Source organism: Pelodiscus sinensis, chromosome 19 (assembly GCF_052426305.1).
Source record: "Pelodiscus sinensis isolate ZL-2025 chromosome 19, ASM5242630v1, whole genome shotgun sequence".
Taxonomy (NCBI): domain Eukaryota; kingdom Metazoa; phylum Chordata; order Testudines; family Trionychidae; genus Pelodiscus; species Pelodiscus sinensis.
Window position 1 is genome coordinate 22,673,871 of NC_143070.1, and position 24,790 is coordinate 22,698,660.

Below are 24,790 nucleotides of genomic sequence, written 5' to 3' on the forward strand. Positions count from 1 at the left end.
ACAGATGCATCCGGTTCCAAAGAACCAGCCATGAATTCCTGGTCAATTTATACTTTAGATCTTACTCACCAGATCACAGTGGACCAATCCTTTAGAATCTAAATGTTTATTAATAAAAGACAGAAAAGGTTGAGAGTAAGGCTGTTAAGGAGAATACATTATATACATCAATCAGCAAGTTCTTGTTGCAGTATCTTAGTGGAGATGTTACAAACTACTAGCATAAGTCTTTGGGGTACATCGTATGTCAGGATGGGTCAGCAATCCTTCCAGTGTCTCTGTCCTTAGAAAGACTACATCTGGGATAAGTAGCAAGACTGAAGACAAGATGGAGCCTCCCTCATGGCATTTGATATTCATTTCTGGTGTCTCCCAAGCTAAAGCTAGTTACATGATCAAGTGACCTGTTTCATATGCCAGCAGCCATTGTGCTCTGGCTGCTTTGCAGCTTTCCACACGCATTCTTCAGGTGTGTATTGGCCACCTTGAGAACTATTGTCTTTGGAGTTATACTGACTAGCATAGTCACTCATAGGACATTCCGCCCTCATGACAGGCAGTCCAGACACAGCATCAGCAGAGCCAATAGTCATAACTCCCCATGCAAACTCCAAACAAGTACACAAATACCATACACAGAATCACCACAATATCAGTTTTTGAATGACACCTCACACGGCCAACTTTGTACCAAATCTGGGGCAAACAGTCCCCCGTGATCACAGCAGTTATCTGTATGATCACCTTAAAATCCAATAACGTGACAGGGGCCTCAAGAAAGGGTTGGGGTCTTGAGGAAGGGTCTGGGATGCAGAAGCAGGCAGGTGTCTGGCCAGGGGGAAGATGCAATGTGTGGCCAAGAGAGAGGGTGCAAGAAAAAAGGAGGGTGTCAGTGCAAGCTGGGGGTGCTGGCTGCTGGGGGAAAGGGAATTGAGGTGATTGGGAGGGAGTGTCTGGGAAGGACAGCAAATATTACCTGGCTTTGGGCCCGCTTGCAGCAACATCTCCAGTCACACTGTCTTGGTCACCCCAGAGGGAGGCTCTACTGCTGCAGCAGCAGCCACACAGACTAGGACCAGCCCCAGACACCAGATGCATCACTACTGCACCCATTCAGTCCAGGGCTGGAGGTGTTGCTACTGCAGCCATGCAGCTCAGGAAAAGCCCCAGAGGCACCCCTGACATGGCCATGTGGTCCTGGAGGCCAGCAGTGCAGTGGCAGCAGTGCCTCTAGAGCCGGGCTCAGGTTGTGTGGCAAAGACTCAGCCTAGCACTGCCTCCTCTCTGGTGGCTACAAAGCACGAAGAGGGGATGGGGCTAAGCTCCTTCACCCTCAGCACATGCTCATTTTGAGATGGGGCCTGGCACTGCCTTGTGGACAGGATCAAAGTCTTAGGAAGGCTGGATTCTACTAACAGAAAATTTTGCTCACCCCCACTATAGGGTTTCTCACCTGTGTGGGATCAACTACATGCAAGAAGCCTTGAACTCTTGCTATAGCATATCCCAAAGTCAAAGCAGTTAAAGGATTTCTCTCCTGTGAGAGTTCTCATGGATAACAGGGTGTGACCTCTGACAAACATTCTACAGTGAAAGCAGGTGAATAGCTTCTTCCATATGGGTTTTCCTATGTCTTACAAGGGTTGAGGTGTAACGGAAGCTTTTCCCACAATCAGAGCAGCTGAAGGGTTTCTCTCCTGTGTGGGCTCTCCTATGGCTAACAAGATATGACCTGTCACTGAAGCTTTTCCCACAGTCAGAGCAGCTGAAGGGTTTCTCTCCTGTGTGGACTCTCCTATGTCTAACAAGGTATGACCTGTGACTGAAGCTTTTCCCACAGTCAGAGCAGCTGAAGGGTTTCTCTCCCGTGTGAACTCTCATATGGATAACAAGGTGTGACCTCTGACTGAAGCTTTTCCCACAGTCAGAGCAGCTGAAAGGTTTCTCTCCTGTGTGAACTCTCCTATGGATAACAAGCTGTGACCGGTCATTGAATCTTTTCCCACAGTCAGAGCAGCTGAAGGGTTTCTCTCCCTTGTGAGCTCTCCTATGGATAACAAGGCATGACCTCCGACTGAAGCTTCTCCCACAGTCAGAGCAGCTGAAAGGTTTCTCCCCTGTGTGGGCTCTCCAATGGATAACAAGGTGAGACCTCTGACTGAAACTTTTCCTACAGTCAGAGCAGCTGAAGGGTTTCTCTCCTGTGTGGGCTCTCCTATGGATAACAAGCTGCGACCTCCGACTGAATCTTTTCCCACAGTCAGAGCAGTTGAAAGGTTTCTCTCCTGTGTGGGCTCTCCTATGGATAACAAGCTGTGACGTGTCACTGAAGCTTTTCCCACAGTCAGAGCAGCTGAAGGGTTTCTCGCCTGTGTGGGCTCTCCTATGGATAACAAGGTGTGACCTCTGACTGAAGCTTTTCCCACAGTCAGAGCAGCTGAAGTGTTTCTCTCCCGTGTGAACTCTCCTATGGATAACAAGCTGTGACCGGTCATTGAATCTTTTCCCACAATCAGAGCAGCTGAAGGGTTTCTCTCCCGTGTGAACTCTCCTATGGATAACAAGGCATGACCTCCGACTAAAGCTTTTTCCACAGTCAGAGCAGCTGAAAGGTTTCTCCCCTGTGTGGGCTCTCCTATGGATAACAAGGTGTGACCTCTGACTGAAACTTTTCCCACAGTCAGAGCAGCTGAAGGGTTTCTCTCCTGTGTGGGCTCTCCTATGGATAACAAGCTGTGACCTGTCACTGAAACTTTTCCCACAGTCAGAGCAGCTGAAAGGTTTCTCTCTTGTGTGGGCTCTTCTATGGATAACAAGCTGTGACCTTCGACTGAAGCTTTTCCCACAGTCAGAGCAGCTGAAAGGTTTCTCTCCAGTGTGGGCTCTCCTATGTCTAACAAGGTTTGACCTATGACTGAAGCTTTTCCCACAGTCAGAGCAGCTGAAGGGTTTCTCCCCTGTGTGGGCTCTCCTATGGGTAACAAGCTGTGACCTCCGACTGAAGCTTTTCCCACAGTCAGAGCAGCTGAAGGGTTTCTCTCCTGTGTGGGATCTCCTATGTCTAACAAAGTTTGACCGGTCATTGAATCTTTTCCCACAGTCAGAGCAGCTGAAGGGTTTCTCTCCTGTGTGGGTTCTTTCATGTTTAATAGGAGTTACACAGTCACTCCAAGCACAAGTTGAATGTTGATGGGGGATTTTCTTTTGAACAGTTTCTGTGTTTGTTTTCAACCTTCTGCTCCTCTGACTGAATTTATCCTGTCCTGCTTCTGGATGGTTTCCCTGTTGCCTTTGTAGACTACACTGACTCTCACGAGTCTCTCCTTGCTCAGGACTCTGAGAAACATGCCCTTCAGATCTTTCCACTAACACCCCACATGGAGCCATTCGCTCAGGTCCTTCCTCCTGAAGACTCCTCTCACTGTTCTCATTCAGCATGCCATCACCTGCTGGGATAGAGAGAGAAACCACACGGGAGTCTTTCCCTGTGCTGAGCTGAAATAAAAATTCTGAATGGTGAATAGAAAATGCGGGACAAGCCCAAAGAATGGTTGGAAACATACAATAATCATGAGCTGAGTTCACCCTGCACCCCCATAACTCTTTCCCCACCCAGCACTCTCAGCGTGGAGTTGAAGACAGGCTGAAGGGCCATTCAGACTTGATGAAAACACACAATCAACATCTGCTATGAGAACACAGAAATTGGTTTGAGTCAGTTTAGCTGATATCTCATCTGTGTGGGTGTCACTAATGATTTCCCCTCTCTCACAGCCTTGGAGATCCGGCATCTGCAGCTCTTCCCTTCGCACCACCCAGGAGAGCACATGAGCTTTGGAGACTGGAAATCCTATTTCGGGAGCAATTAACCAAGTACTGATCTTGTTCATTAAGGTCTGTGCCATTCCTGCTTCCAAAGCCAGGATCTGAGTCTCCTACCCAGACAGGCTCCTTCCCCACCTTCCAGAGACTGGTCTCTGGCTGGTACAAGATCCCAGGATACACTAATTCCATACTACCCCTGTACAACTACCATGTTGGGAATAGCCCAGCTGACTTCCATGGGGAACTGAGCGCTCTGCTGCACTCTTACAGGATACAACTCAGTCTCCTTTAGGGCCTGTTCCATACTTGGGCAGGACAGGAACACACTGCTCATAAGGGGAGAGCTCTAGGACTTTCAGGACTGACAGACGCCCCTAGCCAGGACTCATATTTGAGCTGACACGTCAGGTCTCTAGGGCAGGGAGGGAAAGGATCCAGCAGAGATCTAGAGCCCTATGGGCTCTACCTACAAAGCTCTTGGCTGGGGGATGGAATTGCCCTGCTCTTGGGCTCAGGTGCTCTACTTGAGCCAGAAGGAGGCAGGGGAATTGTCTGATCAGGAAAATGAATCCTTGGCTGGCCACTTCAAGCCCTGCCTATGGTCCATACTCCTGATCCTGACTGACTGTGCCATGGTGGGCCCTGTCAGCTGCCCACAATAGCGGACAGTCCTGCTGACAGCCAGGGCAGTGCTGGCCTGTTCCTGTGGCCAGCCAAGGTGGAGACAGGTTGGGCTGCTTCTCTGCTGCTTTTAGATGCTCCTGCAGCTCAGCTCCCCTTCTGCAGCCTTGGTTCTACTCTGCCAGCAGCAGTAGCCCTCCTCTTGTGGCCAGTCGAGCCTGCCATTTTGTGCCCCTCTGGCTTGCACAGAATCTACCAGAGGCAGGGAAGGACTCTGAGTTGGCGCCTTCCTTCCAGGGACTCAGCACAATAGCACAAGGGGACCCTGCAGACGCTAAGAGCAGCTGCGCCCAGCCCCACAACTCTGGTACCTGCCTGGGCCCTTCCACTGACACCTCCGGCCAAGGCACAACATGGGCAAGAGGGTTGGAACCACAATGAGACCTTGGCTGTGGGAAGAGCAGCACCACTATTATGTCACCGAGTCACCTCTCACGCAGGAGCCAGGATTACTGGGGCACATACTGCTGATATTGGGGGTTTGGGCAATAAAGGACCCTGAACCAAACCCAACCCAGCTGCTCCAGAGCCCACCCAGCTTTTGTTACACAAGGGGACAGGAATCCTCACCCAGCCAGCTCACAGCCTCGTAATTCTCCTGCATCACATCCCTGTAGAGGGCTCTCTGGCCTGGGTCCAACAGAGCCCATTCCTCCTCAGAGAAATACACAGCCACCTCCTCGAAGCTCACTGGCTCCACCACGGCCATTTCCTGTCCCTGGCTCTGCAGGCCAGGGGCTGAGCTGGCATCAGACATGGGTGTTCTGTAGCCTGTCAGGAGGAGAAGGGGAATTGAAGACATTTCAAAAAGGGTTTTAATCCTTTCCACACCCAATTCTGCCCAGACTCTGTCCCTGGTGGAAAACATGCTGGACTCTATGCTGAGTCTGGATATTCCATAAACACCACACACAAGTTAGATCCGAAAGCCGTATTTATTTCTCTCAATACCTGGCTTGAGTTACATTACTTTGCCTGCAACAATGGATTCAGTTCTCAGCACCCAGTGTTTCTGCTAAACAAGCCACATATTCATCTGCCTGGACATGGACATAGATTTAATTTAATTTGGGCTGCAGTATTTATAATCCTTCATCTTCCTACATTGATTTGCAGCCCAAACTTTGGTTCTCTCATCTGACACAGACTTTATAAACTCTCTCCACAACAGAGAGGAAGTGAAGTTAATATGAGTATTCATATACATATTATTAAACACATGTGCTGAATGTTTACAGGAGAAGACCTTAAAATTCATGGATTCATGGCATCAGAAGATATCCTTAGCCATGCAGTCTGTCCACTCTGTGGCACAAGCCATTACACCTAGCCCAGCTACCCATGCACAAAGTTCTGTTTCCCCACAGCATATTTTGTAGAAAGTTGCCCAGTGTTGATATGAAGACATCAAGAGATGGAGAACCCATCAGTTCTTTGCTCATGTGTTTCAGCAGCTAATCCTCTTACCCATCAAATAGTTGTGCCTCTTCTCTAGCCTGAAATTCTCTGACTGCAGCTTTCAGTTATTGACTCTCACTGAACTGTATCCACTAGACCAGGGGTGGGCAATTCATTTTATTTGGGGGGGGGGAGGGAGAGAGACTCCAAGATTTTGGAAAGTGGTTGAGAGCTGCACTCTTCCAAGACATTAAGTAGGAAATACAGTGTATGGGATGGATATTGGGAGAAGAAGGGAGCTATGGGTAAAGGGTTGGGATGCAGGAGTGAAAGAGGGTTCTGGGAAGGAGTTTGAGTGAAGAAGGCAGGTGTGATCTGGGGTACTGGATTAGCCAACTACTCATGAGATATTTAAAATAAAGTTAATTTAGAGAAGAAGCTAAGTGGACAAATAAGGGGATGAGGGTTACTTGGATGCAGGAAAAGAACAAAGAGTTTGGGTATGTGGAGTGGGAGGCAGGAGTGGGGGGGCAGAGAACTAGATGGGGAAGGGAGAGGTTGGGGTGCCAGAGGCAAGCTTTGGCCAGGAGACTTACCTGAGTGACTCCCGACCAGCAGCCAAGCACCTCTCTGAGGCAGGCAGGGAGCCTGCTCAACCCTCACACCGGCCACGGAGCCATGTGGGTGTGTGAATAACTATGAGCCGGAGCTGAGGGGGCACAGTGCTTCCTTTCTGGCCAGAAACCAGCCAATGAGATTGTCCTGGGGGTAGAAGCAGTGCCTGTAGCCTTCCCTCTTCACCTCTGGGCTCACCTTCACTTTGAGTGGCTTGCAGGTGGGAAGTGGCAAGCATGGAACTAGCCCATAGCTCGTTAAGCATCAGTGGGCCGCATCCGATGGCCTGGCGAGCTAGATAGGCTGTATTTTGCCCAGGCCTGCACTAGACTGAAGAGCCCTTGTGTATCCAGAAGTTTCTCGCCATGAACAAACTGATACTGTGGAAACCAGTCAGCTCTCAGCCTATTTATTGTTTGAAACCAACCCCATATTGAAACTGACTGAGCAGTGAAATCTGAGCCTGAAGGTGCCATCCGTTGTGTGCTTTAACTTCACCCATTTAGCATCACACCTTGTAGATCAGTGTTTCTCAAAGTGTCTGCAGGTCCCCATGCAGTGCCCCTGAGCTCCTCACTGATCACTGGGTGATTTAGGGCTGTGTGCACCGTGGTCACTGGGTTTGGTTGGTAACTTCAATGACAATCCCATGAAGATGTTTTCACAGGAATTTTCTCATCATTTAAAGAATTTCCACCAACAAACTCACCTTGTCTGAAAGCTCCCAGGGATTTTCCTCTTGCTCTCTCCAGTGCAGAGGGCAGAGTGTCTGGTGGGGGAAGGGATAAGAGAAGTGAGATTCCAGGCTCTCCTATTTATAATAATGTCCCCATTCTGAACTCTGCGTTTCAATTGTATCAGAGACCAGACAGACACACACTCAAATGTTTAGTATGAAAAGGTCTGAAACTTTCCGTGTCCTTTCTCGCTTGGGCACCTCCCAGCAATGGAGCCAACATCTCTGCAGCCACATCCCCGCCCCAGGAGACACAAACTGAAAGTGAGATTTACTTTTCCCTCCTCATCCCCTCCCACCTGGTTTCTCTCAGTCACTTACCACCTCTTGTCATAAGCTAGAGCTGCGCTGGGGGAAGATGTTGCCATGACATTAACTTTACCTATTTTGATCCCTTGACACCAACGGGAGGCTCAGAGTTTGTAAACCCCTGGCTCTATTTGCAAGCAGTTGACTCTGTTTGCTCAGTGCCTCTAAGGAGAGCAGCATGATGGGGCCGTCATTCTCCATGTGGGAATTGAGGCAGGGGATGGTTGGCTTCAGAGGCCAGATTCAATAGTTTCTAATAGTTAAACAACTTTCCCCTACTCCATCCCTTCTAGGTACCTTTGGATTCCCTCAGAGTCTCCGACAGCGCATATGTTTTCTGGGAGAAAGCATTAACTTGTTCTTTCAGTTCAGGGGAAATCTCTTCTGGCAGCTGGAACTGCCCCGTCTCACACCTGGACAGAAACAATTCAATGTGATTCTATTTCATTTACAGATGATAAGATTTGGCTAGTGAGTCTCAGTTCTAACAGGCCTGGAGTTAGAATTCCTTGAATTCCTCCAGCCTGAGAGCAGGGGCAACACAGTCCATGGCTATGCAACCTTCGTCCCACTGCTGTTCTTCACCTCTGGCCCGGAGAGACCAGCTGGGGACAAAAGTGGAATTGAGTTTCAATGGCTAATTCACTCTTTAGCTTCCAGGCAATGAGGGACAGGATGTTCCCAGGTGAGGGGCGGCAGGAATCTGCTTACTAGGAACCATACTGAGACACCAGCTTCTCCCTCCCCTGCTCCTTCCACACATGTCTCCAAACAGCCCTCAGATAGGACAGACTCTGGGTCCCTGCTGTCCTGGTCTAAATGTGCCCAGTGCCCAGCAGACACAGACCCATATTCCAGCCCCACAGTCCTGAGGCAGCCAGTCCCCAGGGAGGTGACAGCTCTAGGAAATATCTGAAGTCAAACTGTGCCCCTGAATGGGGAATTCCAGAGTCTGCTGTGCAAGGATGAGACCCTCAGAATTAAGTGAGTCAGAGACATTTCTATCCAACATCTGGCTATAGAGCCCTGGGGAGATGTTGAACCAACATCAGCTCCAAGCTCTTTCCCAGCGCTGTACAGTATGACAGGAGTGCGAGCCACCTACCTGCTCAATCTGTTTCTGACACCCTAGAGAAAAGAGACAGAAAAGAATCTCAGCTGCACTGGACACATACAAGGAAGGCATTTTGCAAATATGAGGAAAACACGCCCTGGCCTGGCCCCAGGGCCATAGATTTTGTGGGGAAAATCAAATAACTCCAATTGTGTCTAAGGGGGGAATGTGCAGAAATCAAAACTCTCTAAAAGAAAACTGCTGTAAGGGTTAAGTTTTCCAGACCTCTCTCCCTGTATCGGAGTGAAATCAAATTAACTCTAATCAAAGACCCTTACAAATGCCTCTCTCAAATTCATGGATACTCCTAGTCTGTCACAAATTATCATGTATACTCTTATCTTTGTCACAGTTTGCCTTGTAAGACTACTCACTCCACATTCTTATGTGCCTTTGTTTTGTAAAACTTACTTCTAGCACTCCTGGGGTGAACAGAAGTCTCAGAGTGCTTCTGCTGAGACTTTGATATGTTAAAGAAAAACAATCCACAACTGAACTGTCTAAGCATTCTGTATAAAGGATCCAAAAACCTGTAACTCAGGGCTGACTGCTATTGCTCTGCTGCCAGCTTGCATGCATGCATAATAAAGTTTTCCCTTCTAGATTTCTCTCCTGCCTCACTGATTTGATTTGACCTCCGGCCTCGAACCCTTCTGGGGGCTCTGTACCCCAGGGGAGTGAGATTTCCCCCTCAATTTGGTGTCAGAAGTGGGATGGCTTGGAACTCCAGTTGGAAAGGCTGACGACGGGGAACGGGAATGGACTACAGCGCGCATCTGAAGGGTAAGGGATCCATTTAAAATCCCCCAGTCCGCCTCCCTGTTCTCGTCACCAGCTGGACCGGCTGGCGGTAAGAGTCATCTTTTATTTAAAATTTTTTTGTTAAGAGGCTTGGGGGAAAATTTAAAACGAAAACACTGGATATAGCCAAATAGGGGTTGGATTTTGTTGTTGTTGCTGACTGATTGGTGGCGAGTCCAAGTGCATGGTTTTGAGTGAGTGAAGTCCAGAAGGGGACCGCAGCCGCACCAGTGCTGTCAGTGTCACTGAACAGCTACTGAAAGCAAGGGCGGTTTCCCCCGGCACATAAGGAGTGTGAGTGAAGCTGACAGTTTGTGTGGACTCCCACGCTATCCTTGGAGAAGGTAGTACTGTTGGGCTCCTGTGCTGTTCTTCGATAGGACAGTGCTAACATGGGTGGGATTGCTCCCTCAAGTCTGTCTCCGACTGAAGGGAAAGGTTTCTCACAGCCTGGGTCTCCCTTGTCTCAGATGATAAGAATTTACAGTCAGCTAGGTAAATTGCCGGCAGGTTTGAAACTAAGGAGACTTAAGGAATTAATGAACATTTGGAATGGCTATACTCAGGGGAATTCCCAGAATACATGGCCACTGGAGGGTAGTTTTGATTTAACTAAGCTTGCTTATCTTAGAGTTTTCCTCGAGGAAAAACATCCTAACCAGATGGAATATTGGTGCCTCTGGGAGGATGTGGCAGTAAAAAAAAAAAAAAAAAAAAAAAAAAAAAAAAAAGAATCAGAGCATTATGGCTAGCCAAAAAGATTCTATTGAAATGCTGCAGCAAGAATTGGCTACTCTAAAGAAACAGCTTGATTCCCCAGATGTGCCATCTGCACCCCCACCCCCTTTGGACCCTTGTCAGCTGAACATTCTTTCCTGTTATCTCCCTGTTCTCTTGTAAACCTTATGGGATGTGACTTGTTGAGTAAATTGGGTGCAAACCTTCTCTGTAGAGAGGAAGGGATATTTGTTGACCTTTCCCCCCCCCCGTCAGGCTCCAAATTTGATGGCATTACTACTCTCAGAGGAATCTGATGAGACCTCAGGACATACACCTCTCCTGGAGCTCTCAGATGTCCCAGAGACATTGTGGGCAGCCCACGCAAATGAAGTAGGGTTGCTAGCCTCTACAACACCAGTGCAAATAACATACAGACACAACAAGCCTTTCCCAAGGGTACCCCTGTATCTATTGTCTAGGGAGGCACAAGAGGGCATTAAGCCTGTAATCTCTTCCCTCCTTGAACAAGGGATACTTGTTTATACAACTTCACCATGTAATACACCTATACCTGTGAAAAAGAAAATCTATAGATTTGTACAAGACCTTAGAGCCATTAATAAATTTGTAATCCCTAGATTTCCAGTAGTACCTAACCTGGTTTTCTGTAATAGATTTATGTTCTGCCTTCTTTTCTATTCCAGTGCATAAGAATTCCCAATTTCTCTTTTTGCCTTTTCCTTTCAGGGTCATCAATTAACCTGAACATGTTTTCCCCAAAGTTATTGTGAAAACCCTACTCTGTTTTCTCAGGGTTTTTTTTTTTAAAGCTGACCTTAATTCTCTCTCTCTTCCCTGCAGTTCTGTGTTGGTTCAGTATGTTAATGATGTGTTAATTGCTAGTAAAACTGAGGGAGGATGTAAAACTGATACCTCGTATGTTTTAAAGTGTCATGCTGAAAAGGCTCACAAGGCTTCCAAAGCCAAATTGCAAGTTGTAAAACAAAGAGTTCAGTACTTGGGACATTTACTTGCTGCAGGATATTGCAGACAATGGATTCCTAACTTTTCTGAACTCACCAGACCCCAGAATGTGAATCTGCTTTCCTTTCCCTTAAAACTCTTCTGCACAGTGGGCTTATCTAATTATAGCAAGACCTTTACTCTGTTTTGTCATGAACAGGATGGAATTGCAGCTGGAGTTCTCTGTCAACCCTTTTGGACCCACACCTCGTCCAGTAGCTTATTTTTCTGCAACACTGGACTCAGTAGCCCGTGGGTTTCCACCTTGCCTGATGGCAGTTGCAGCTACTGCTGACCTTACAGGTCCTTCATGCTGTCTCTGCTCTCTTACAGCAATACCGCACCCAGCACCTGTCTGTTCAGAGACAAACCCTGTATAAGAATGCTATCCTCTCTTCCCCAAATGTGGTAATTCAAAGATGTAAGATGTAATGTACTTAACCCAGCTACTCTTTCTCCTTTACCCTCTAATGGTAAAGCACATACCCATAACTGTGAAGAATTGCTTGAGCACTGCGTAAAACTTCCCCAAAAAAATTTGTCTGATCAACCGCTGGAAAATACAAATCTTGTATTGTATACTGATGGCTCATGTAAAAGAAATTTAGTTGGTAAAGTAGAGGCTGGATATGCAGTGGTCTCAGATAATGATGTTTTAGAGGCCTTTTCTCTTCCAGGAATCAAAATCAGCTCAGTCTGCTGAGCTCATCGCTTTAATTCATGCTTGCCTTTTAGCTTCCGGACAGTCTGCTGCCATTTATACTGATTCAAAGTATGCTTTCTCTGTCATGCCACAGAACAAATTTGGAAACAACAAGGTTTCCTTACCTCTTCTGGCTCCCCTATCTCTCATGGTCCCCTTATCTCCCAACTCCTTGATGCCATTCAGCTACCCACATCCCTCTCTATTACCCATTGCCCGGCCCACACAGGTGCCACTGATCCTGTTTCTCTGGGTAATGGGAGTGCTGATGCAGCAGCCAGACATGCAGCAGCACATGGACCTCTGACTCCCTTTCAGATTCTGGTCTCTCTTTCTCTCCCTGTTTCTTTGCAGGACCTGATAGAACTACAGCAAGCTGCTCAACCTGCAGAGAAAAACCTTTGGGAGAAAACAGGCTGCTCCTTATCCCCAGCTGGGATAATGATTGCACCTGATGGCTGCCCAGTCACCCCAAAAATCTCTCACACGGCAGCTTGCTCAGGTGTCTCATCAAATGACACACATGAGTAAAAGGGGGGTGGCTTCACAGATCCTAAAACAATGGTACACCCCAGGCGTGCACCTAGAAGCTGCAAGGGTATCTAATTCATATGTGATGTGTAAGCAGTTTAATGTTGCAGGAGGAGGAAAAAAAAAAACAGCTACAAGTGCCACCCCATAGCCAGAAGGACCATTTCAATTTTTGCAAGTACACTTTATTGAGCTTCCCAAGTGTATGAACTATCAGTATTGTCTTGTTATAGTATGCTTGTTTAGTGGCTGGATTGAAAGTGTTCCTTGCAGAAAAGCAGATGCTGTGACTGTAGCAAAGAAGTCACTAACTGAGATCATTCCTAGGTTTGGAATACCCTTACGAATTGATTCTGACAGAGGGAGCCACTTTACTGCATCCCTTATGATGGCCATCTGCAAGGCTTTAAATATCTCTCAACAGTTCCATACCCCATACCACCCACAGGCTAGCGGCCACACGGAAAGAAGAAACCTAGACATAAAACGACGGTTAGGAAAGGTCTGCGCTGACACTGGACTGAAGTGGCCAGAGGCCCTACCTTTAGTACTAATGCATCTTAGAAATACACCTAACAGAAAACACAATCTCACACCTTATGAAATAGCCCCACTGCCATGGGTTGGCCAAAGACTATCTCCCCCAAGAGTTGTAAAAAGCCTAAGTGAGGAGTTCGACTCCCTGACTGAGTATGTTATCCAACTAACTAAGCTTGCTTCTAGCTTGCACCTTCAGATGAAGGAAGCCCTCCCAGTACCTACTGATGTACCGTGCCACAACATCCAACCAGGCGACTACGTGTTCGTGAAGGAACATCGCAGAAAGAATTCCCTGACAGCCCGGTGGAAAGGACCGTTCCAATTGCTGCTCATCACCCACACAGCAGTAAAGATGAAGGAGTGCCCCTCGTGGATCCACGCAAGTCATGTACGCTGAACTGCAGATCCAACAGAGCTGATTGACCCCGTCACCCAGGACCCCTCCCCGGAGGAATCACCTGAGGACAAGGTTCAGCGGACCGAGGCGGCAGACTCTCAAACCAGACTGTCACCAAACCGGCCTCCACCAGGAGCTTCAAGATACAACCTGAGAGGTAGGACTGTGCCAGAAAAGACCTCCAGGTGAGCCTGGCGCCCTGTAGCTCTCACAAAGGGGAATCCATTCCAGTATTGAGTGAACTAAGAGTCTACGAAATCTCAAAGAGTGCCTGCAGAGGCAAGCCAAACAATACTAACTGATTAAGTTTAGTTAAAAGACTGCCTTGCTAGTTGCTAGCTAATTACTATATTATTATTATTATCCTTTCTACTTTAGAGATTTAAGATACTATAATAGGATGGAGATTGTTCTCCTTCTTTTAGTAGTCAGAATAGCCTTAGTATATAACTTTCCCCACCTTTATTGGGAAGCCCTGCAAAAGGTTGTGTCCCTCACCAATACAAGTGACTGTTGGATATGTGAACAGCTTATAAAAGGCTCTGAAGGCCTTTTACCATTACAGTTTATCCCAACTCCTGCCTCCCTGTGGACCAGACCCCTAAAATTCAGATTTACTGGTAGTCAGTACTCTACAGGAGAGCGGGAGTGGGTAGATGCCCAGAATGATAACACTGTACCAGAAGTACATAGTCATGGGGGAAACAGGCAGATTTGGCATAAAAATCTAATTGCCTCAGGAATTCCCCTAACTCAAGCATTACATCCATCAGGGACTATGTTTCCCTTATGTTTTGAAAACAAATTTGGCACTGGTAAAGATCTGGGGTGGATCCCAGAAAATACCTGCTATCGTAAAGTAAGGTTAAATCCAGGGAATGGGCAATGGGTCATTTACCCAGCAGATAAAGAAAACCTCCCTCTAAGGTGCAAATTACCCATCACCTTCCACATGACCACTACATATACCTATCCTCTGAACAACATTACTATCAAACCCATAAGTTTTAACTCCCCCTTGTGGGCAAATGAAACTCAAAATTGGTATAATCACTCCTTGTTCATAATTGTGGACAATGGAGCCGTATCTGCCAACTCCAGGAAGGCACCAGAATGCTCAAATGAGTCCCTAATCGATAGCACGGCCCTGGAACGGATTCATCTTGTCACCTTTTGTGCAAATAACCTGAGGCAGAGCCACAATGCCTCAGGATGGCCTCAGTTCCATAGGTGCTGTGATCCTCTCTATATAAAACAAGGCATAAGGATTGAAGGCACGTGGTATAGGGATAACATTTTAACTCTGATCCTCAGTGAGCCTGGTATGTTTTTCATATGTGGAAACTTTGCTTATAAGGCCTTACCACCTGGGTGGAAGGGCAGATGCATTATAGGCTACGTAGCCCCGGTAGCAGAATTAGTTAAAGATCTCCAGGCAGATACCATTACAAACCTAGGCAGTTTTGTACACAGAGTAAAGCGTGATACACCCAATGATATAAACCCATTAGTAGAACGGCCCACTCTTTTCCATTCCATTATACGTGCTATACTTCCAGTCTTGGGTGTTAATGAATTGGAACGTGCCATTCGCAACATCTCTAGGGTACTGGAACAGAGCTTTAATGCTACCTCAGAAGCTATCCAATCCCTAGAAAGGGAAATAAATTCTGTAGCAAAACTAGCCATTCAAAATTGACAAGCACTGGACTTACTCCTGGCTCAGCAAGGAGGAGTGTGTGCTATTGTTAACACCTCCTGCTGTTTCTATGTTAATAAATCAGGCATTATAGAACAAGATCTTTTGAAAATAAAGTCAGTAATCAAGGTGTTAAAAAGGACCGGTGAAATCCAAGAATGGGATCCCTTGAACTGGCTCCCAGATATTGGAGGGTGGTTTGGAGGAACCTTAAAAGCCTTGCTGAAATATCTGATAATCATTATTGTCATATTTGTGATAATATATGTGCTCATTAACTGTTGCATTACCTGCACCAAAGGTACTTTGAGACAGTGCAATAACATATCCCAAAGATATGCTCACAACCAAACCAGAGAGGTATTGAGGATGGAAAATTTGGGAGATGGGGATGGGCTAAGCATCCTAGCAGAAGAAGGATACCTAAGAATGTCCAGGATAAACTTTGAGTAATACTCCAATAGGAGTATTAAAGGGGGGAATTGTGGGGAAAATCAAATAACTCCAATTGTGTCTAAGGGGGGACTGTGCAGAAATCAAAACTCTCTAAAAGAAAACTGCTGTAAGGGTTAACTTTTCCAGACCTCTCTCTCTGTATCAGAGTGAAATCAAATTAACTCTAATCAAAGACCCTTACAAATGCCTCTCTCAAATTCATGGATACTCCTAGTCTGTCACAAATTATCACGTATACTCTTATCTTTGTCACAGTTTGCCTTGTAAGACTACTCACTCCACAATCTCATGTGCCTTTGTTTTGTAAAACTTACTTCTAGCACTCCTGGGGTGAACAGAAGTCTCAGAGTACTTCTGCTGAGACTTTGATATGTTGAAGAAAAACAATCCACAACTGAACTGTCTAAGCATTCTGTATAAAGGATCCAAAAACCTGTAACTCAGGGCTGACTGCTACTGCTCTGCTGCCAGCCTGCATGCATGCATAATAAAGTTTTCCCTTCTAGATTTCTCTCCTGCCTCACTGATTTGATTTGACCTCCAGCCTCGAACCCTTCTAAGGGCTCTGTACCCCAAGGGAGTGAGATTTCCCCCTCAATTCTGTGACCTAATGGGGCTTTCCCATCTCTAATAGCTCTGTGCCTGTGACTCTGCAAAGCACAACAGTCACTCACATGGCAGCAATGCACACGCCGAGTTACACCCAGATCGGATGGCTGGACCCCAGCACTTGTGCCTGCATAGTGGGTCTCCCTAGCTGAGGGGCAGAAGTTATGAGGTGTGGGAGAGGGGAGCTGTGAGGGGATGGGGGCAGGGCGAGAGGGGGAGGGATGAAGGAGGCAGGTGTCCAGTTTGGGACTGGAAGCCCCTGGCCCAACAGGCTCCTGGAGATGCCAGGCAGCGTCACTGGCCCAGGCTGTCAAACACCCAATTTGCAGCTCCACAGGCTCCCTACCAGCCCCTGTGCAGCCTATGTGGAAGTCCCTGGGTCGGCATGTCCAGCTCTTAGCGTTGGAGCAAATGGGGGGGGAGGAGATCAGCTGGGCCAGGGCAAGGCAAGAACCACTCTTGGGCAGCACGGTGAACAGGGTTGGCCACTGACCAGGTTCCCTAACTTTAATCCAAGCCCCTTCCCTTCTGCCTCCCCTCGCGCCCAGTTCCTCCAGTGCCTGGCTGGAACAGCTGCCCCACTGCCAGCCCTGCTGGTGCAGTCATGGGGCCAAGTGCAGGGGAATCCTCAGGTGTGGAGAGCAGATGGGGGCTGGATGCGGAGGCTGGAGTGCAGGGGCAGGAGAGAGGGATGGACCAGAGGATGTCTGTCTCGGGGGTGGAGTTACAGCTTCCCCTAGGATCCCCTCAATGTATTGCTCCCAGCATGGTATATCAATTGCGGGACATATTAATGTGGCTTGGGTTTTTTTTTTGGCAGGGGGGGGAGAGGAGGTGTCTTTCAATTGTGTTTTCAATTACAGGGTTTAATGTTGATAAGCTGAATTTCAGAAAACTAAAGACATCCCTGACAGCGATAACAACCGTGAAAAAATTGTACCAAAACACCTACATTGAGCCTGCCACTTGCAGAATCTAATTTCATTTATAGATGTGGTACAAGAAGAGTCAAATGACATCTAACAAAAGATGGCCAGGCCCACTTTTGCCAGATGCTAAGCACTATAAATTAAAATTGAACACTCAGCAATTGGAGCAAAAATGGTGGAAGCAGAATGCAAGCCACAGTTCATTAGGCCATGCCAGAAAGAATGGAACTCTGTGTTCATGGCTGTGGAGAGAATTCGGTGCATACTGAATGAACGAGGAGAAGGGTCCATAAGAAATGTGTTCCCTCAACTCCAAATTAATATGTAAGGCACAGTTCTTCACTTTATGCTTTTCTTTTTGTTAAAAAAAAAAAAAAAAAAAAAAAAAAAACGCTGATCCTTCAGGAAGGATGGGCTCCACCTAAACCAGAGTGGAACCAGACTGCTGGCACTAAACATTAAAAAGGCCGTAGAGCAGTTTTTAAACTACAAGATGGGGGAAAGCCGATTGGTGCGGAGATACACGTAAATCGGAGAGAAACTTCTCTTAGATGAGAATCCATTGATAGAGATTCTCTAAGCTGTAGTCAGAAAGAGAGGAGGGGAGAGCGCAAACCAAGTGCCAGAGCAGATAAACAACCACATACAAAGGAATCCAATGCATCAGGGAAGGGCAGACAAATAAGCAGTGGAAAATTTTTAAAGTGTTTGTACACAAATGCTAGGAGTCTGACTAATAAGATGGGTGAACTGGAGTACTTCATATTAAATGAGGAGATTGACATAATAGGCATCAGTGAAACCTGGTGGAATGAGGAAAATCTGTGGGACACAATCATACCGGGATATAAAATATATCGAAAGGATAGAGCAGGCCGGGTGGGTGGCGGAGTGGTACTGTATGTGAAAGACAATGTAGAATCAAATGAAATAAAAATATTAAGTGAATCAACATGTTCCATAGAATCGCTATGGATAGTAATTCTATGCTCCAATAGTAAGAAATTAGCAGTAGGGATATATTATCAACCACCTGACCAAGACAGCGATACGGATATGGAAATGCTGAGGGAGATTAGAGAGGCTACCAAAATAGAGAACTCTATAATAATGGGGGATTTTAATTACCCCCAGATTGACTGGATACATGTCACCTCAGGAAGAGAACCAGAGATAAAATTTCTCAATGGCTTAAATCACTGCTTCCTGGAGCAGCTGGTGCAGGAACCCACAAGGGGAGAGGCAATTCTCAATTTAGTCCTGAGTGGAGAGCAGGATCAGATCCAGGAAATAACCATTACAGGACCACTTGGGAATAGTGACCATAATATAATAACATTCAACCTTCCTGTGGCGGGAAGAACGCCTCAGCAGTCCAGCACCCTGGCATTTAATTTCAAAAAGGGGAATTACACAAAAATGAGGACGTTAGTTAAACAGAAATTAAAAGGCACAGTGACTAGAGACAAATCCCTGAAAGCTGCATGGAAACTTTTTAAAGACACCATAATAGAGGCCCAACTTAAATGTATACCCCAAATTAAAAAACATAGCAAGAGACCTAAAACAGTGTCACCGTGGCTTAACCACCATGTAAAGGAAGCAGTGAGGGACAAAAAGGTATCTTTTAAGAAGTGGAAGTCCAATCCTAGTGAGATAAATAGAAAGGAACATAAACACTGTCAAATCAAGTGTAAAACTGTAATAAGAAAAGCAAAAAAAGATTTTGAGGAACAGCTAGCCAAAAACTCAAAAAGAAATAAAATGTTTTTTAAGTACATTAGAAACAGAAAGCCTGTTAAAAAACCTGTGGGTCCCTGTAGATGATAGAGCTATAAAAGGAGCAATCAAGGACGATAAAGCCATTGCAGAGAAACTAAATGATTTCTTTGCTTCAGTCTTCACGGCTGAGGACGTTGGGGAGATTCCCGAATCTGCACCGTCCTTTGTGGGTGATGAATCTGAGGAACTGTCCCGGATTGAAATGTCATTAGAGGAGGTTTTGGAACAAATAGAAAAACTTAATGTTAACAAATCTCCGGGACTGGATGGCATTCATCCAAGGGTTCTAAAAGAACTCAAATGGGAAACTGCTGAGCTATTATCTGTGGATACTAACTTATCCTTTAAATCGGCTTCCGTACCTAATGACTGGAAGGTAGCCAACGTGACACCAATATTTAAAAAGGGCTCTAGAGGCGATCCTGGCAATTACAGACCGGTAAGTCTAACTTCAGTACCGGGCAAATTAGTCAAAACAATAGTAAAGAATAAAATTGTGAAGCATGTAGAAGAACATAATTTGTTGGACAAAAATCAGCATGGTTTCTGTAAAGGGAAATCCTATCTTACTAATCTATTACAGTTCTTTAAAGGGGTTAACAAGCATGCGGATAAGGGTGATCCAGTAGATATAGAATACTTGGATTTTCAGAAAGCCTTTGACACGGTCCCTCACCAAAGGCTCTTGTGTAAATTACATGGCCATGAGATAAGAGGGAAGATCCTTTCTTGGATTGAGAACTGGTTAAAAGACAGGAAACAAAGAGTAGGAACAAATGGTAAATTTTCAGATTGGAGAGGGGTAACTAGTGGTGTCCTCCAAGGGTGAGTCATCAGACCAATCCTTTTCAACTTATTCATAAATGATCTGGAGAAAGGGGTAAGCAGTGAGGTAGTAAAGTTTGCGGATGATACCAAACTGTTTAGGACAGTCAAGACAGAAGCAGACTGTGTGGGACTCCAAGAAGATCTCACCAAACTGAGTGATTGGGCGGCAAAATGGCAAATGAAATTTAATGTGAATAAGTGTAAAGTAATGCACATCGGGAAAAATAACCCCAACTATACGTACAGTATGATGGGGGCTAATTTGGCTATGACAAATCAGGAAAGGGATCTTGGAGTTATCATGGACAGTTCTCTGAAAACTTCCACACAGTGTGCAGCGGCAGTCAAAAAGGCAAATAGGATGCTAGGAATTATTAGGAAAGGGATAGAAAATAAGACCCAGAATATCTTACTGCCCCTGTACAAAACTATGGTATGCCCACATCTTGAATATTGTGTACAGCTGTGGTCTCCTCACCTCAAAAAAGATATTTTGGCCTTGGAAAGGGTTCATAAAAGGGCAACTAAAATGATTAGGGGTTTGGAATGGGTCCCATATGAGGAGAGGTTAAAGTGACTGGGACTTTTCAATTTAGAAAAGAGGTGACTGAGGAGGGATATGATAGAGGTCTATAAAATCATGAGTGGTGTGGAGAGGGCAGATAAAGAAAAGTTATTTATTAGTTCCCTAAATAGAAGAACTAGAGGACACCAAATGAAATTAATAGGTAGCAGGTTAAAACTAATAAAAGAAAGTTCTTCTTCACACAGCGTGTAGTCAACCTGTGGAACTCCTTGCCAGAGGAGGCTGTGAAGGCTAGGACTATAATAGAGTTTAAAGAGAAGCTAGATAATTTCATGGCGGTTAGGTCCATAAAAGGCTATTAGCCAGGGGATAAAATGGTGTCCTTGGCCTCTGTTTGTCAGAGGCTGGATAGAGGTGGCAGGAGACAAATGGCTTGATCATTGTCTTCGGTCCACCCTCTCTGGGGCACCTGGTGTTGGCCGCTGTCGGTGGACAGGATATTGGGCTAGAAGGACCTTTGGTCTGACCCAGTACGGCCGTTCTTATGTTCTTAAGTTATTCTGTATTTTTATTAACATTACGTATTAGCTGTTCGACAGGCTGAATCTAGCAGAGCTGGTTTTATTGGCAGAATATGCCATGGTTATGGGCCCATTGGTGAAAGCACTACATATTATGCAAGCACAGATAAGCACACTAATGGAATGGATGCTGCATAAATTATACCAACTTCAGGGGGTAGCAGAGTTTGTTTTTTTCACTTTATGCAGTACAGACTAACAGTCTGGTAGCACTTTATAGATTAACAAAACATATATGTGGTATCACGAGCTTTCGTGGGCACAGCCCACTTCAGATGACTGGAGCTTTGAGTTTAGGCTGTGCAGAGCCAAAATAAATACATCTGTACAGCCTAAACTCACAACTCTGGTCATCTGAAGTAATGGGCTGTGCCCACGAAAGCTCATAATCCCATCTATATGTTTTGTTTTCTATGAAGTGCTACCAGACCATTTGTTGCTTTTTAAGTTTAAATTATACTTGATGGTTTCAAAACTGCAAAGGAACAAGATGCCCTCTTGAGGCCACTGGTAGATGGACTTTAGTGCACCATTCAGAAATGTTTGGTGAAATAATTGAGGACCTGGAGCTAATAGCAACGGACATCTTGATGCCAAATATTAGGACCACTTGGAACACGCATGAAACTGGGATTAGAAAAGGTAAGACTGTCATTTTAGACAAATGAAACTACAAAGAAGTTTGATGGGTATTTGGCTTCTTCAGGAGAGACCATGGAGCTGCTGCACTCTTTTTCTATAATTAGGGAGCTGTGCACCAGGGCCAACAGACCTCTGTCTCCATCAGCTGCCTGTGAGAGATTCTTCCGTGTATGGACTCATTTTTTCATAGACAAGCAAGGACTAGTCAATTTGAAAAAAGATGCTCCTATGGTTGAACAAATATTTTGGAAATTCATCATTACAAAGGAAAAAAGCACACTGTGAATGTGGACAAAATAAATACATTTCTGTAATCTGACTTGTATTTAATTTGGCCCCTCTTCATCTTTATAAATGAAGGCAGTGACTATCGTTAAATTCCATCATTGAAAAATTTATAGTATATGTGTACATATAACACAGAATTATTATAAGTGTTTATATAGCGTGTGTGTGTTAGTGGTGACCTGCAAGAACTCGGGTGGTTAGGCATAGCGTTCCATAGGACAACTACTTTTTACTTTTGCATACTTAATTACAATTAAGATATGATACTTTTGAACTTTCACTGAAGTAGTTTTACAGAATATTACTTTGATTTGTACTTACATTTGTTTCAAAGTAGCAGGACTTTCAGTTGCATTGCACAGAGTAGTTACAGTACAAGGCATTGCATTTGCACAGAGAAAAACAATGAAAATAGGTTGCAGAGACGGGAGAGCAATTCTGTGAATCCCGGGAATAAGACAAGAGAAAAGTGATGAGACTCTGTCCTGTCTTTAGCTCCCTTTTTATATTTTAAACAACAACTTTCAAATGCAGCAAGCACAAACATACACTCAGGACAAGGCGAAGTGCGGGGGGGGGGGGTCTGCAGCAAGCACAAACATACACTCAGGACCAGGCGAAGTGCAGGGGGGGGGGGTCTGCAGCCTCCTGAGCCTGCTCAGCACCTCCCAGGTGAATAAGGGATTAAAATAAATGTTGAAGCAAATAAAAAGGCCCCTCGTGCCTCATTCCCACTGGGGAAGCTGCTTTAACCCTCCTGCCCTGCACTTTTTCCCTGATGCCCACCCCCTCACCACTGTCTGCCCCTATTACCCTCATGCCCGTGCCCTCACACATGCCTTGCTCCATCCCCACCTTCCTCACACCCACCCCTCCTTTCGAGCCTTCTCCCAGCACCTCCCCCTCCCCCCTAACCCCCAATACCCTTCCCCTCTCCTCTCGCAGCATCACCCTGTCTCCCCTCCCACTAACACCACCCCGCCTGCCCTTTTCCTCAGTGTTTCCACTTGGGCATTTGTCCTCTTTCTCCTCCTAACCTCCCCTCAGACTTTGCTCTCGCTGTTCTAGAGTTTACCTGGCGCCCCTCCCCCCACCAGACCTGAGTCCACGTGGAGCCGCGATCCCCCTCGTGACACTCACAGCGCGCGGGCAAAGACGGTCAAGGGCTGCGCCTAAACAGCTGCGCATGCGCAGTGCCCGGGCAGGAGCCCACAGTGGCACCGCCTCTTAGGTGAGCATCCCCCGTCCCCCTCCGCGCGCAGCCCCGGGACCGCGCTGGGCAGAAGCCGGGACTGGCCCATGGGGGCATCTCTCGGCCTCGGCCCCTGCCCCGCAACAAAGGGCCGGTCCCAGCGCCCGCGCGCGCACCCGGCTCAGCCTCCCCGCGCAGCCACGTGGGGCCCAGAGCGAACCCTGCAACCCCAGCAGCGCGCGCCGGCCCCGCCCACCTCGGGACACGCCCCCGCTCCCAGCCCGGCAGGTAGGGAATCCCCCGGGTCGCTACACGCGCTGCACAAACCCCGCCCCACCTGCGAGCCAGCCCGGGCTCCGGGAACCGGAAGTAGCCTCTGGCGGTGAGGGGGGCGTGGCGAAGCAGCGCCCGGTCTGAGCTAAGCCCTGGCGCTGGAGTCTGACGGGCCGCCCCATTCTACTCCGCCGCGGTCGGGTTTTCGGCGGGTCCCGCCCATCGCTCCGCGCGCGGTCAGGGAAAGGGACCAGACTTCGCCGCGGTTACTGCACATGCGCCGCGCTCCCTGGGCCGGGAGCCGTTGTGAGGGGCCGTTGGGACCGTTACTCGCTGCGGGGCGAGGGACTGTGACCCGCCGTCCTGCGCTGCTGGTGGGTCCGGCGCTGGGTATCGGGGGCGGGTCCGGCTGGGCAATGCCCCCCCCCCTTCGGGCTCTTGGCGCTTCCTGATGCTCGCCCTGGCCTGGGGGGGGGAGCTGAGTGGTGCCGGGCGCATAGCCGGGCTGTGAGGGGGCTGCAGAGTGTGCGGGGGGGAGGGGGGGATTTGAACACAGGGTGGGAGGGGCCCGAGCCTGAGGGGCACAGCGCTGGGGCTTAGCTCTCGGTGTTGCAGAGTTTACCTGGCGCCCCTCTCCCGACCAGACCTGAGTCTGCCCAGAGTCTGAGTCCACGCGAAGCCGCCTCGGGACACTCACAGCGCGCGGACAGAGAGACTGGCAAGGACTAAGCCAGAAGCGCCGCGCATGCGCAGTGCCCGGGCAGGGGCCCACAGGGGCACCACCTCTCGAGTGAGCATCCCCCCGCCCCCCTCCGCTCGCCGCCCCGGGACCAACCAATCGCGCTGGGCGGAAGCCGGGACTGGCCCACGTGGGCATCTTTTGTCCCCCCCGCAACAAAGGGCCGGTCCCAGCGCTCCGCGCGCGCACCCGCCGCAGCTTCCCCCCGCCCGCGCATCCACGTGGGGCCCAGAGCGAACCCTGCAACCCCAGCAGCGCGCGCCGGCCCCGCCCACCTCGGGGCGCCCCCAGCTCCCAGCCCGGCAGGGAGGGGAGGGAATCTCCCGGGTCGCTACACGCGCTGCAAAAGCCCCGCCCCACCTGCGAGCCGGCCCGGGCTCCGAGAAGCGGAAGTAGCCTCCGGCCGGGGGGCGTGGCCAAGCAGCGCCCGGTCTGAGCTAAGCCCTGGCGCTGGAGTCTGATCGGAGTCACGGACCTACTGCGCATGCGCGGTCTGACGGGCCGCCCCATTCTACTCCGCCGCGGTCGGGTTTCCGGCGGGCAAGGAAAGGGACCAGACTTCGCCGCGGTTACTGCGCATGCGCTGCGCTCGCTGAGCCGGGAGCCGTTGTGAGGGGCCGTTGGGGTCGTTATTCGTGGCGGGGCGGGGGAGGTCGCATCCCGGCGTGAGGGAGTTGGGGGGACGGGCTGTGACCCGCTGTCCTGCGCTGCTGGTGGGTCTGGCGCTGGGTATCGGGGGGGCGGGTCCGGCTGGGCAATGGCCTCCCCCGCTGCTGCGTCGCCCCCTCTCTCTCTTGGGCTGTTGGCGCTTCCTGATGCTCGGAGGGGGGAGCTGGGTGGTACCGGGCGCACA

At 48.1% G+C, this 24,790-nt stretch overlaps 2 protein-coding genes across 21 annotated transcripts in view; one reads left to right on the plus strand and one right to left on the minus strand.

Moving 5' to 3' along the window:
* Positions 1-90: 90 nt before the first annotated feature.
* On the minus strand, positions 91-24,355 carry LOC142821591 (uncharacterized). 15 transcript variants are annotated; one of them, XM_089770940.1, is made up of 7 exons: positions 24,298-24,318; positions 22,055-22,171; positions 8,670-8,692; positions 7,862-7,977; positions 7,229-7,288; positions 5,077-5,277; positions 91-3,449 (listed from the first exon to the last, which is right to left on the minus strand). In XM_089770940.1, the coding sequence occupies exons 6-7, from the start codon at positions 5,261-5,263 to the stop codon at positions 1,585-1,587; spliced, it is 2,052 nt and encodes a 683-aa protein (XP_089627066.1). In that variant the 5' UTR covers positions 5,264-5,277; positions 7,229-7,288; positions 7,862-7,977; positions 8,670-8,692; positions 22,055-22,171; positions 24,298-24,318; the 3' UTR covers positions 91-1,584. The 15 variants fall into 15 exon arrangements, with proteins under 15 accessions (XP_089627066.1, XP_089627065.1, XP_089627067.1 ...); XM_089770939.1 differs by lacking the exon at positions 24,298-24,318 and adding an exon at positions 23,263-23,284; XM_089770941.1 differs by lacking the exon at positions 24,298-24,318 and adding an exon at positions 22,874-22,894.
* LOC142821493 (uncharacterized) overlaps positions 23,438-24,790 on the plus strand; it is a 34,915-nt gene continuing 33,562 nt past the window's right edge. For 3 of the 6 annotated variants that reach the window (XM_075912556.2, XM_089770982.1, XM_089770984.1), the window contains exon 1: positions 23,438-23,572. In XM_075912556.2, the coding sequence (XP_075768671.1) occupies positions 23,474-23,572 (99 nt within the window). In that variant the 5' untranslated portion in view covers positions 23,438-23,473. Of the gene's footprint in view, positions 23,573-23,865; positions 23,989-24,035; positions 24,651-24,790 lie in introns of those variants that run through there. The other 3 variants (XM_089770983.1, XM_089770985.1, XM_089770986.1) reach the window with 3 other exon arrangements.

Coding starts and splice junctions, on each gene's coding strand:
- LOC142821591 (XM_089770931.1), bottom strand. CDS start 24,075: ATGCCCACGTGGGCCAGTCCCGGCTTCCGCCCAGCGCGATTGGTTGGT. Junction 8,693..23,820: donor GGTCGGGAGAGGGGCGCCAG/GTAAACTCTGCA, acceptor TCTTTTCTCTAG/GGTGTCAGAAACAGATTGAG. Junction 5,278..7,228: donor CCTGGGAGCTTTCAGACAAG/GTGAGTTTGTTG, acceptor TCCTCCTGACAG/GCTACAGAACACCCATGTCT.